At 35.4% G+C, this 13,514-nt stretch overlaps 1 protein-coding gene across 4 annotated transcripts in view; it reads left to right on the forward strand.

Annotated features, from left to right (window-relative positions):
• adgrb3 (adhesion G protein-coupled receptor B3) overlaps positions 1-13,514 on the forward strand; it is a 238,882-nt gene that overhangs the window by 97,291 nt on the left and 128,077 nt on the right. For 2 of the 4 annotated variants that reach the window (XM_067422099.1, XM_067422100.1), the window contains exon 3: positions 11,762-11,872. The exons of the other annotated variants lie outside the window; for them this stretch is intronic. In XM_067422099.1, coding sequence (XP_067278200.1) covers positions 11,762-11,872 — 111 coding nt within the window. The remainder of the gene's footprint in view (positions 1-11,761; positions 11,873-13,514) is intronic. 4 annotated transcript variants of the gene reach the window in all.

Here is a 13,514-nt window from a genome sequence, read left to right on the forward strand (position 1 = left end):
GGACGCCGAAACACTACTGACTTTGTGATTGGTCGAAAGGTGGAGGGTGGGGCTTCAGGCCAAAACACAACATGACAACATCAACATCAGTTGAGGGCTGCAACAACAACTTTTCAATGACACTACTGTTGTCAGTGATATAAGTATTTAAAATTAACACGATTTCTTAATGTCTAGTGCACTGGAAAAAAAATTGGAGTGACATTTACTTAAAAATAGCTGGGCAACTTTTTCCACACAAAAAGTGCTTGTAATCTTTACTCTGGCTATTCTAAGTAATATTTACTTACTAGAACCACTTATTTTTTTTATGTAAAATACACAAGTAAATTGCACTGGCAATACTCATCTATAGATTTTTTCACTCAGATTACCATTGCATCCAATTAAAAAACCCAAGTGAACATTGCTGATATTTCTGAGTTTTGCAAGATGCACCCAGAATGCATTGTGGCATGAAGCATGTCACCATTGTTGAGATTCTTAGGCTGAATCTTGATATCTGTGTGTGAGAAAAGTTTGCCGGAGTTCAAAAAGTGCTTAGTGTACAGTCTGTTATAAAATGTATTCAACTTTTCTGGTTAAAACTGTGCTGGATCTTTTCTAGAATAAAACAAAGTTAATAGTATATTGCTCATACTCAGGTATAAGATCAGTGAATTAAGCCACTACCCAATGATCATATTCTGATCATCAAGCGGCCAAAAGCATCTGATCATGTTTTCTCTGCTTTTCTTGCCATAGCAAACCCAGATACAGCAGTGAGAGAAACATTAACATTAAAAAGTCGCCAAACTGCCCAACTACATGTAAACTATTAAAAACAAAAAAAACTCTATTAATTCTCAATAAGAACTTATGTAGCTTTAGCTACCGTTATTGTGATTAAAACTCACGTTCAGTTAAATGTCAAAACTTATTGAGAATAAGTCAGCCACATAAAAGCAACATCCAAAAATGACTGTCTCTGCCACCACTGATAAAGTGGGATCTTTTTGTAAAAAAATTAAAAAATAAATCTGTGCGCATTTTCAAATGCACTTCGCTTTTTAGATTAAATTTTACTTAATATTTTGAATGTGCTGTGACAATATCTATATTATAAAACATTAAATATTATTTGTAAATATATGATAAAATTTACTCTTTTTTTCTCAGTTAAGTTATTACATGATTAGACTGTGTACATTTTACTTAAGATATATAGTTCCAACTTAAACTTGATTTTACAATGTAATAATTACATGAATTAATGCAATAGATTTTACCATACCACAAAGTCATTTTTTTCAGTGTGACATATCAGGGCCATTTTATGATTTATTGGAATACATTTCTTACATACAGTTCCTTTAATTTCTTTAGACAAATAAAATCCTGAGCAAATGAGTCCAGGAGGCCATAGAGAAAAGTTATCTTTAAAATATCCCTATATATATATATATATATATATATATATATATATATATATATATATATATATATATATATAATATATAAATTTCAACATCTCAATTTGCTCTCGATTTAATCTCATTATCTCGTTGCTGCCTAGGAGAAACAATTAACATATATTAAAGAGATTTATTTTACATTGAAAATGTTGCACTTATTTATCTCACCCAATTGTGCAAATGATGTGCGCTGTGTTTGTTTTGTAAATGTTGACGTGAATTTTATACGGCTGAACTCTTCTCCCAGAAAATCTACATAACAGCTGTGCGGTAAAGTCCTAATTGTAAAAAAAAAAACAAAAAAACACACCGAGCTACAGGGTCCAAGATCACATTCAGATTTCTGTGTTGCTGTCAAATGTATTATGCATAAATTTGTTTAGTACAAGAACAAGTCATGTGGCCACGTCTGCGCTGTCACTGTTTGTAACTGTAACCATATTGTCAGTAAACATTTCATAGAATAATGGACTTCATTGAATTTCACAAGGTCCTGTTTATGCCTCTGGTTTGCTGTTAAGCACCTCTCGCCCCAGGAAACCCACTCACAGTGTGTATTCTGAATAGCATCAGCTTTCGGTGTGTTTTGCAAGATTACAGAGTGCAGAAAGGAACCTTTTTGAAACATCCTAACGATACTCTCCTCTCTCTCTGGATCATTATCCGGTGTGAACATTCATCACTTCCCTCATTTTATGCAGGATTTCAGCATCATCATAATTTAAAAGGCTCCCTGTGCTTTGAATATGTATGTTTCTCCTTCATGTATGACACTGGGAATGGATCTAGAGCCCTTTATGCATGTATCTTTTTTATGTTTTTTTATTGGATGTCCTGATCTCTTCTATGAAAGCTTGTTTCTGACATGGAATAAACAAATAAAAAAGTAATTCTGATTTTTTTTTTCTTATAATTCAAAACTTTTTTTTATGCAGAACTGTAAAAGATATAATGCAATTGTGACTTCCAATGTCTGAATTGTGCGACATAAACTGCCAATTTTGAGAAAAAAAGTCAGCTCACCATACAGATTTGTTACCCCCCTTAGAATTCTGACTTGATAACATTTCAGTTATGTATCCCTCGTTCCCTGAGGAGGGAATGGAGACGTTACGACAGTGACTCGGAGTGACTGAACGAAAGGGAACTCGCAATTGCTAGCTTATTTCCCAGAATTCTGACGCTATAACTTGTAATTCCGAGTTAAAGGGTCAGATCACCGAAAAAATGAAAAATTTGTCATTTAATACTCACCCTTATGCCGTTCGACATCCGTAAGACCTCCGTTCCTCTCTCAAGACCCATAAAGGTATTGAATGCGTCGTTACAAAGTCCATCTCACTACAGTGGTTCGACACTGTAAAAAAAATCGAACTTATTTTTTTTTAATGAAAAATTCAACTTTTAAAGTTTATTCAACTATTTAACATGAAAAAAAGTTGAGATAACTCAAACAAATTGATTAGATCCACTCAAAAATGTTCTGCAGCTGGTTGCCTCAAACTTGTAAGTTTTCTCAACTTTTATTTGTTACAGTGTACGATAATTTATGAAGTGACGAGAATAGTTTTCGTGCAAAAAAATCTAATTAACGACATGTATAGTGATGGCCTATTTAAAAACAACTCTTTTTGAAGCCTTGGAGCTTAATGAATCAGCTATCGATTCATGATTCACGTTTAAATGACTTTGGCGATCAGAACGACTGATTCGAAACATTGATTCATAACGGTTCAAAGCTTTGTTTTGTAATTGCCCATCACTATATAAGTCGTTATTTAGTTTGTTTATTTTTGCACACAAAAACTATTCTTGTCCCTTCATAAAATGATTGTAGAGCCACTGTAGTGAGATAGGCTTTGTTACGACGTCTTTAGTGCCTTTGTGGGTCTTGAGAGAGGAAATGACCTTGGTGTCAATGAAGGCCTTTCTGAACCATCGGATTTCAACAAAAATATCTTCATTTGTGTTCTGAAGATGAACAAAGGTCTTACGGGTGTTGAACGGCATGAGGGTAAGAAATTAATGACAATTAAAAATTTTGGTTGAACTAACCCCTTTGATATCTCACAATTCAGACTTTTTTCTCAGAATGGTATAAACGGAACTGTGAGTTATAAAGTCAGAATCGCAAGATACAATCTCGCAATTTCGAGAAGATAAAGAAAATTCAGATCACAATTCAGACTCTTTTTTTTTGCAATTGCTAGCTTGTATCTCAGAATTTTGACTTTATAGCTTGCAATTCTGACTTGATAACGTCTCGGTTGCGTATGTAACCCTTGTTCCTTGAGGGGGTTACGTCAGTGACTGATGAATGGGGGTTTCGCTTAGAAGCCTCCATTTGTCAGTCACTGACGTAACTCGGAGTGACTGAACGAAAGGGAACTTGCAATTGCTAGTTTTTTCCCCACATTTCTGACTTTGTAGCTTGCAATTCCGAATTCATATCTCGCAATTCTAACTTTTTTCTCATAATGGTGAGATATAAACAGAATTGTAAGTTATAAAGTCAGAATTGCAAGAAAAAAACACGCAATTTTGAGAAGGAAAAAAAAAATCAACGTACTTTTTTTTTCTAAGTTTGTCTCTCACAATTCTGACTGTATAACTCAGAATTCTGAGTTTTTATAACTCACAATTCTGAATGTATCTCACAATTGCAGGTTTATATAAATTCTTAGAAAAAAATCTGAATTTTGTAAAGTCAGAGTTTACCTAAGTCAGAGATGTAAAGTCAGAATTTACCTAACATTTTATTTTGCAATTACCTTATCTCTACTTCCCTCACTTTCTCTCTTTCTGGGTGTTTGGACAGAACAGCGTCTCACTTTTTTTTTATCAGAACAAGAATACATGTGATTTAGCTGCTCTTTAGCCACGGCGCAGAAAGCGATCTGGAGTCTGAATCACGCGGGTTGGATCCCTTTAGACAGCATGTCCCCTATTTTTCACGCTATTGTCAGAGTAAAGAGCAGGGCTATCCATTCCCATCTAGTGTGGGTAGAGAGCCAGCACATAGATAGCTGTCTGCTTGGACTGTAATATAGATAGCTTGGATGCAATCTATCATTGGTAGCTACTTTGGAGGACTGCACAAAATTCTTGTTGTTCCAGCATCAGAAGCGGAACATTTGGGCTGAGCTTCATGACTCTGGTTCATGTTTGATCACCACAGCTGCTGTGGGCCACTGGCTTTGTTCTGACGGCACCCGTACTGAACCTCCGATGGAACAAAGGACAGTGGTAGCTGCAGTAGTTTTCTTGAACCATAAATCAAGCGAGGACTTTTTTTTTTTCTTCTTCTTCTTTTTTTGTGGCCCTGCATCATCTCATAGTTTTCTCTTCGTAGTTCAAGACCTCAAGAGCTTTGCACTACTGTATATCAAGACATAAGGTCGCACCAAACAAGCATAAAAATAAATAAAGAGCCATGTAATTATTCACCGTGCTAAGGGTGTAATGGACTTTCATGCCTTAAGGTAGATTTATACGAAGGCCACATTAAAACGGTCTTTTATCATGCCATCATTTATTGCTGCTACTTTTAAGAGAAAGAATTTAGGGTTGGTAAGGGTTTTAAAAATGTTTTTGAAAGAAGTGTTTTTTGCTCACCAATGCCGTATTCATTTGAAAATGCAGCAAAAACAGTAATATTGTGAAATAATAACTATTTTTATGTTAATAAATGTTAATATGTAATTAGTTCTTGTGATGTCAAAATGTTCAGCATCATTACTCCAGCTTTCAGTGTCTCATGAACCTTTAGAAATCATATATTTTGGAATAAGGGTAAAACAATTGTTATTATTAATATTATAATTAAAAGTATTAAATTATTTTATTTTAATAATGTAAAACTAGAATAATCTGCACAAGCCAAACATATAAAAGACTGTTTTGTGGATATTATCAATATTTATCCAAAATATGTATGTCCCTTCACAATCAGACGGTATATATATATATATATATATATATATATATATATATATATATATATATATATATATATATATATATATATATATATATATATATATATATATATATATATATATATATATATATATATATATATATATAAAAGAAACATTATAAATTATATAAAATTCAACAAATATTTCAGTTAAGTCAGTTAAATGTAATTTAAGTTGAAAATGCTTAAACAACCAAGTTAAATGTACTGCAACTCTATTCAACTCTTTTAAATGTTAGTTTTCCTCAAAAGTTATACTTGGTTACCAAGGAGACAACAGTGTCAGTGAAGAACATCTTGAGATGAAACATGAGAAATGTGAGGTGTGAAGACAACAAAGAAAAAGCAAGCTAAATATCACTTGTGAACAGAATTTGTCATTTTTAGTCCAGCTGTTATTTATTTTTATTTTTATTTTTTAAAGGTGTTTCTAGGACACAATAGAACATGAGCTATAACGTGTATCTTTGCAAGGTTTTGCCCATTTCACGCCACAAAATGAATGGTGACTTTGTGGGCAAGAAAAAGACAGAATTCTTCTCGGATACTTATTTTGTCTTCTGTAGAAATGTTACATAAGCTAGTGAGAATGTGAACAGTATGATTTTAGGGAGTCATACAGGGTCAAAATATGCCCATTGTTGAAGAAACGCCCTTATGCGCTATTTGTGCAGTTCTGTTCATTGCTAACATGCTGGCAGATGGACTGTCTCAGAGCAAAGGTCTCATGTGTGAACACATTGACCAAAGAGCTCTGTATTCTTCACAGTACTCTTCACACTTCAAACATCACAGCTGCCTTGATCGCAGCCTTCAACAGCACCTCTTGTTCAGTGATGTTGAGGACGTGTTTGATGAGCTCTTCATCATCCGGGTGACGTTTGTGGATTGAGCTCTGTGATTTCAACGCCTGGCCTCAGCTTTGCTCACTATAAACTCCCGAACAGATCTGTATTACAAACCTTTTTAATCTTTAAAATACATTATATTGCCAAAAGTTTTGGGACACCTGCCTTTACATGCACATGAACTTTAATGACATCCCATTCTTAATCCCAAAGGTGTTCTATCGGGTTGAGGTCAGGACTCTGCAGGCCAGTCAAGTTCCTTCTCTTCTCATCCATGTATTTATGAACCTTGTATGGAGACATGTTGGAACAGGAAGGGGGCATCTTCAAACTTTTCCCACAAAGTTGGGAGCATGAAATTGTCCAAAATATATTGGTATGCTGAAGTATTAAGAGTTTTTTTCACTAGAACTAAGGGGCCAAGAACAAGGCCTGAAAAAACAACCCATTACCAGTATTCCCCCGCCACCAAACTTTACACTGTCCTCTTGGCAACTGCCAAAAACCCAGACTTGCCCATTGGATTACCAGACAAAGAAGCGTGATTCGTCACTCCAGAGAACACTCCAGTGCTTTTCACCACTGCATCCGGAGCTTTGCATTGCACTTGATGTAAAGTTTGGATGCAGCTGCTCAGCGATGGAAACAGATTCCATAAAGCTCTCTACAAACTGTTATTGAGCTAATCTGAAGGCCACACGAATTTTGGAGGTCTGTCTGTAGCTATTGAGCAGAAAGTTGACGACATCTGCGCACTGTGCACCTAAGCATGTGCTGACCCCATCCTGTGACTTTAGTTGCTGTTGTTCCCAATTGCTTCCACTTTGTTATAATACCACCAACAGTTGACCATGGAATATTTAGTAGTGAGGAAATTTCACCAATGGCCTTATTGCACAGGTGGCAACCTATCACAGTACCATGCTTAAGAGCGACCCGTTCTTTCACAAATGCTTGTAGGAGCAGTGTGCATGCCTAGGTGCTTGATGTTATACACCTGTTGTCATAGAAGTGATTGGAACATCTGAATTTAATGATTTGGAGGGGTGACCCAATACTTTTGGCAATATAGTGTATATGCTAAAGCTCATATGTTGCATAAAAACATGTTATGACATGAAGTCATATTGTAGAACTTGTAATCTGTTAATTGAAATTATCGAATTCAACATTTTAATATAACTGTAACAGCTCTCAATCCTAATGCTTAATAATGCACGTAGGCCTTTACTTATTTGTGCATTTGATTTAAATGTTAGTGAAAATGAGTGATAATATTCCAGAACAATCCCTATTAAAATAGTGCTAATCATCCACGTAAGTGGTATTAGCTATATGTGAATGAATATTAGAATAATTTACTTGGCATTTGATTTCACTTTATATCTGTTGCTGATGTAAGGCAAAATACCACGTATCCCACGCTAATAAATCCCTATTTGAATAGTTATTTTTGATTTTTAGATCTTTCTCTGACTCACTGTTGCTGTGGAAACATGCTTTTGCAGAAGTGATGCTAAAAGAATTCATTAAGTCTGCAGAGAGTTTGTGATTCATCTATTGAACAATTGAGCCTCGATCAATGTAGCCTGATATAGTTTACTGTCTCTAATGGGACCGTCATTCTCTCTAACAACATGGATGTGGTCTCTCCGATACCAAAGTATATTGCCTGTTTCCCAAAAGATATGCTGTCATCTCTGCTGAAAAGTGCAGTATAAACCACCCTGAATTTCCATGCTAGACTGGGCTTGTTCATTCTTCTTAGTGCTGTTTCGATACTGCTAGCTGGTTAACTGTGGATGTTACTGTTAGATAATTTACAGACATAATGGGGGAACCAGCAATCCCACAATATTGACTGTACAGGTCTTTTCATCTGAGAAAATGATGATTACAGCTTCCAGTGCTCAAAGTTATAAATAAATCTTCTTGATGTTAAAGTGACAGTTCACTCAAAAATTAAAATGTTGTACATATACATATATACAAATATACATACACATATGTATCTTATGTTTATGTATATCATATTATATCTAATGTCATTAGTTTAATCTAACTATATTATAAAACGTCTATGAAATGTGGACATTGGGGGGAAAAAGAAAAGAAAAACGAAGTTAATATTACTTCATCGGTGCATAAACCAAATTTAGTAAGATATGAGATTGTATTCAATTTTTGAAGCAAGGTTTTATCCATTTATAGGCCCTCTGAAGTGCTTTGAAATGTGCAGCATTATTTAATGTGTTGATGTCATTTCCGCTGAAACAGGTAGACTCGAGCAGCGTTTTTAAAATGGCCAATAGCGTTTTGTTTATATCACAGCTCGGCCAGAGCCATTGAGCTTGGTAAAGCCGCAGTGCACAAAATCTCTAACCGGTTCTCCTCATCTCCTCCCTATTGCTTTAAAATATAGCATTCTTTTCTAGAATTTAAATGGGTCCAATACGCTTGGTCTATGCACTCACGCATGCTCAGAGAACATTTGTTTGGACAGAAAATCTAATGAGAAGCGCAGAGTGATGTCACCAAAATCATCGATCCATATTGGCGGAAATGAGAGACTATGTCTTAGAATGCTTATATTGTAATACAAATGTATCCTTGTTTTTGAGCACACTAGCTTTAAAAAAATGATTTGTATGCGTATTTGTTTGTTAATTAACTATTTTCTTCAAGAGAAAATAGTGACAGAGAAACTATTATGCTGGTGTCATATTAAAGGAATATTTCACCCAAAAATGACAATGCTCTAATCTTTTACTCATACACTTCCTATTACTCAATCATGTCAAAAGGTGCTAAGTTTGCAGGGCTGACACTGTGGCCAGTGGTTTTCCAAAGTTACCAGCTGTTCAACATTTTCACTGGCCACAATATTGACATTGATACCATGGGGGAAAACTGCCATATAGATATTTTCAATAACTCTGCTGCTGTCACTTTAAGACCTGACAAACAGATCTGTTCTACTGTTAGACATGCGAGGGGGGTAGGCGGTTCTCAAATGATTACCCTCACTTAAAACATAACTGTCTGTTTGCGTGAATACTCACCAAGACCAGCATTTTGACATTATTTTCGGTGTATTTGACTGTTTAAGCACAGTAAGCAGCTAAAAAGAACTGAGAGATGGCTTTATGTGAGCACAAAATCTGCAGAAATTAGTAATTGTATGGATAATACGTGCAATCCCAAGGCGAAATTCAAGCCCTGTAACACCATCAATATTCCGAAGCAAATTAAAAAAAGTAAGTGAGAGGAGGCGGGTTAGTGGGTAACTCGCTGTCGGAGAGATGAGTCGCATCATGTATCTATTCTGCAAAAAAATTGTATTGGAAGTGTATATATATATATATATATATATATATATATATATATATATATATATATATATATATATATATATATATATATATATATATATATATATATATATATATATATATATTTATTTATTTATTATTTTATAATTTATTTATTTTTTGAAAAATCTAAATTTTAACAACAACTTCACACATAGTTTATTACTTTAGATGCCTTCTCTAAAAGAAGAGAACACACAATTAAAAAAATATACATTATATGTAAAATTCAAGCCACAAAAGTGTCTGCATTATACCCCAGTGCTGAAATCCATGCGGATTTGTCGGGTTGGCGGGTGTTAATGTCAAGCCCTACATATTTGTTTAGAGAGCAAGCAGAGGTTATGATTTTCAGTGAGCAATGACTCAAATTTCAGTCTGAGTGTCACACAAATCTGTCGAAACACTTTGGAAGACTTAGAATATGTATGGTTTTATTATGCTTTTTTATTTTAGAGCACTCGTCATTCTGTTGCAAAAAAGCGGCAATGATGGTATTCTTCAATTCAATTTGAAACATTTCTGTTCCACAGAAGAAGAAAAGTCATATGGGTTTGAAACTACATAACTGAAAAATTATGATTTTTTTTTAACATCACCCATCGTTTTTTTGGGGGGTGAGCTATACTCGTCTAACAAATGCTTGGAACGTCCATGCCGGGACTGAAGTAGAAAATGTCTTATTTATTATCCCTACGCACATTCCCACTTGTAACATCTTCAAATGCGGTTCCAGTGTGGCATTGTGTTAGAAAAATACATTGTGTCGCTTGTCAACCACGCTAATGTTGTTTTTGTGACTTATGTTGTAGTGTGACTGCTATAATTTATACAGTATGTTTTGTGGGCATGGACGAGGCAGCGCTTTGCTTTGAATGTTTCGTTTTTTTCTTTTAAGTTGTACGGCAGAAAGCGGAAAAGGAGTGGGGAAATGCTCCAGGCCCACCTGGGTCAAGGGCAGAGCCATAAACATACGTACGACCAAATGGCTTTTGCAGCCACAGGCCTGAAATCATCCATAGCTGCGTTATATTAAGTGTAGCTCTTAAACACACAGCCAGTTCACCTCAAACCTTTGCTGTAACATCAGGGCTTCTGTTCTTAGGGTGAATTCGAATAGATCGTGCTGCCTTTCCCCGCTCACGTCAATGAAGTGATTCCCAATTAGCAATGGAGGCATGGCTGTGTCTTATTGCTCAACTCCATCTATGAAACATCTATTGAAAACAAGACTGCAACTAAAGATAAAAGAAATGTTTTATACATGGACTGAGACGAGCAAAAACTGTTTCAAAAAGCAACTGGGGTAGTGATTAGGCTCATGGTGAGGCTTTTCCAATCAGGAGACTTTGTTTGTTTCTGACGAAGCACTTTTAATGAATTAATTGATTATGATAAGAACAAAGACAAATTAAGCATATTGTTGTGCCGAAAAGAGTGTAATTAATCCAAAACGAGCGACATACAGCTTAGCGTACAATTGCGAGATAATTCATCTTTTGATATTCTGCTAGATATAACGGCACATAATTCCTTTACTAATTCCGGGTCTTAACTAACTAATTATTCCAAAAGCCTGGATCTGTTGCAGGCACTGTGGATCAATCTAGCATGTCCATGACACCCTCCCCCTTCCCTCGCCACCCCCCTTTCCTTCCTCTGTGGCTTTCCAATGGCTTACACATTTTCCTTTCTCTTTCTTTTTATCCTTTCTTTTTTGTTCGTTTTCGGGAAGGGAGGGGAAGGGAGGGGTGGAGGTTAATTCAGCGTCTTGTAAAGAATCCAATGTAAGTTGATTTTGCATGTGTTTCTCTGTGTCATAGCTGTGCTTCTAAGCTCAATTAATACTCCCAGCTCACCACTGATAAACCGTTCTGTGCACTGTTCTCTGCTTTTCCTCGAAAAGGCTAAAGATAAACGACAAGAGTGACGAGTTAAATAAAGTTGTCCATGTGTGATTATATACTTTCATTTTGTTTTAAAGCCATGTACTGCGAGCCAACTCTACGTTCCAGAACTGTGCTAAGCTCTTTTTTTTCCCTTTTCTCTCTCTCTTTCTGAAGATTTGTATCAAAGCCTAGTTTTCATGAACCTCTATTCTGTCCCTAGAATATGGAATGATCGGAGAACATACTGTAAAAAGTCAGCGGCCAAGATCAGTACATGACACAAAGGGCCTACAGGAGCGAGATGAATCTGCTAAATTTATGGCACAAACTGGTAATACAATAGTTATGCTTCTTTCCTTTCCTATGTAAACTAAACTTAATTTTCATCTTAAGTCACTTGCATGCTATCTTCTGTACTGCACCTTTAAGTGACAATGTTTATTTATCATATTTATTTTCTGTCCTTCTTCCACGTTGAGAGAAAAACAGAATTGGCCATTTTTTGCATACTGACAAAGATGCCCAATTGGAATTTCTGGTTTCTATTTGTTTTGACAGCTTTTATGACTTTAACCACTAAAACCAGTAAATATAACCCAGGCTTGTTTAAACAGAGATTAATTAAATGATGGTTAACATTTAACAGTAAACATATGTGGTTATCCCCGAAATAACCCTGATTTATTACCTTTTAAAGTGCCAACACAAAAACTCAATACCTGTAGAAACTTGAAAATGTTTCTCTTTCTTTACCTTTGCTTTAATTTCCTTTTTTGATTATTTTTTTTTTCTCCCTTGCATGCACCCTATATGATTTTATAGCTATGGGGAGGGACTTTAAGCAGCCATCTTGTTTTGTTTTCAATTTTGCACCTTTTTGTGACATTTGTGTAGCACTTAATATCATTTAAGTTGCAAATCATTGTGCACACTAAACCTTAACAGCCTTGTTTTCATTCCAATCCGGTCTTTTTACGTGTTTGTTGGTTTATTTCCATTGATAAATGAAACTCTCAACAGAATGTCATTCATCCTACATTTAGTTTCTCATTTCCAGATTGTCTGAGTTGTTGTGCCACTTCATCCAGAGTTGATCCACCTTTCAATCTAATCTAATCTAATCTAATCTAATCACTGAGAATGGCAGAGGAAATTGTCCATATGTGCCCAAAGGCATGCCAGTAGATTCTCTGGAAGTTAGAACAAACAAGCTAATCTTGAGTGTGCTAGCAACAACAACAAAAAAAGCTGCATACATTTTCAGCATAGGACCTTAATATGATATTTATGGTCAGTATGCTCATTAGACTTTAACAGTTCGGTCTTAAAAAAATAAAAAATAAAGCTTATTATATCCATTATTTAGCGCTTTGGGTTCTAGAAAAGCGCATTATAAATAAAAAAATGCATTATTATTTGCCGATGACAGGCAAACTTAAAACATTAAATGTTTCAGTTCAACATTTCTCATACTATCCCTTTATTCAGCATTACATGGCAATTGGATCATTCTATTGTGGATATTGATAACATGTGCAATTTACTTGCTTATTAAATGTTTGGCAGTATCAAAATTTCTCTGGAAACCAAATGTTTTATTAGTGTCTGGCCATGCGATTGCTCATTGGGAATTACAGCCGATCCAGAGTGCAGTATTTAGTGAACACATATAAAGCACAAAGCTAATCTCTATGTGCCTATGCTTTAAAACCAACAATTACATAAACTTTTGAGCAATCATGCTTTCTAATGCCCGCAAACAACGGCAATGATTGAATTGACGTTACAGTTGGTAAACCGTAACGTTTTCCAGCTCAGGACCGTGATCAAGCGGAACTTCTAGCAGCCTTGATTGTTCGGATTCGACATAGAAAGCTCTTCCATCAAGAGAATCTCAAATGCGACCAACGCCACTGAAAATTGCTGTGATCTGCTGAATATGCTGGGAGAAATGAACCCCATTCCCTTCTTTC

The sequence above is a fragment of the Pseudorasbora parva genome, chromosome 17 (genome assembly GCF_024679245.1).
Source record: "Pseudorasbora parva isolate DD20220531a chromosome 17, ASM2467924v1, whole genome shotgun sequence".
Taxonomy (NCBI): Eukaryota; Metazoa; Chordata; class Actinopteri; order Cypriniformes; family Gobionidae; genus Pseudorasbora; species Pseudorasbora parva.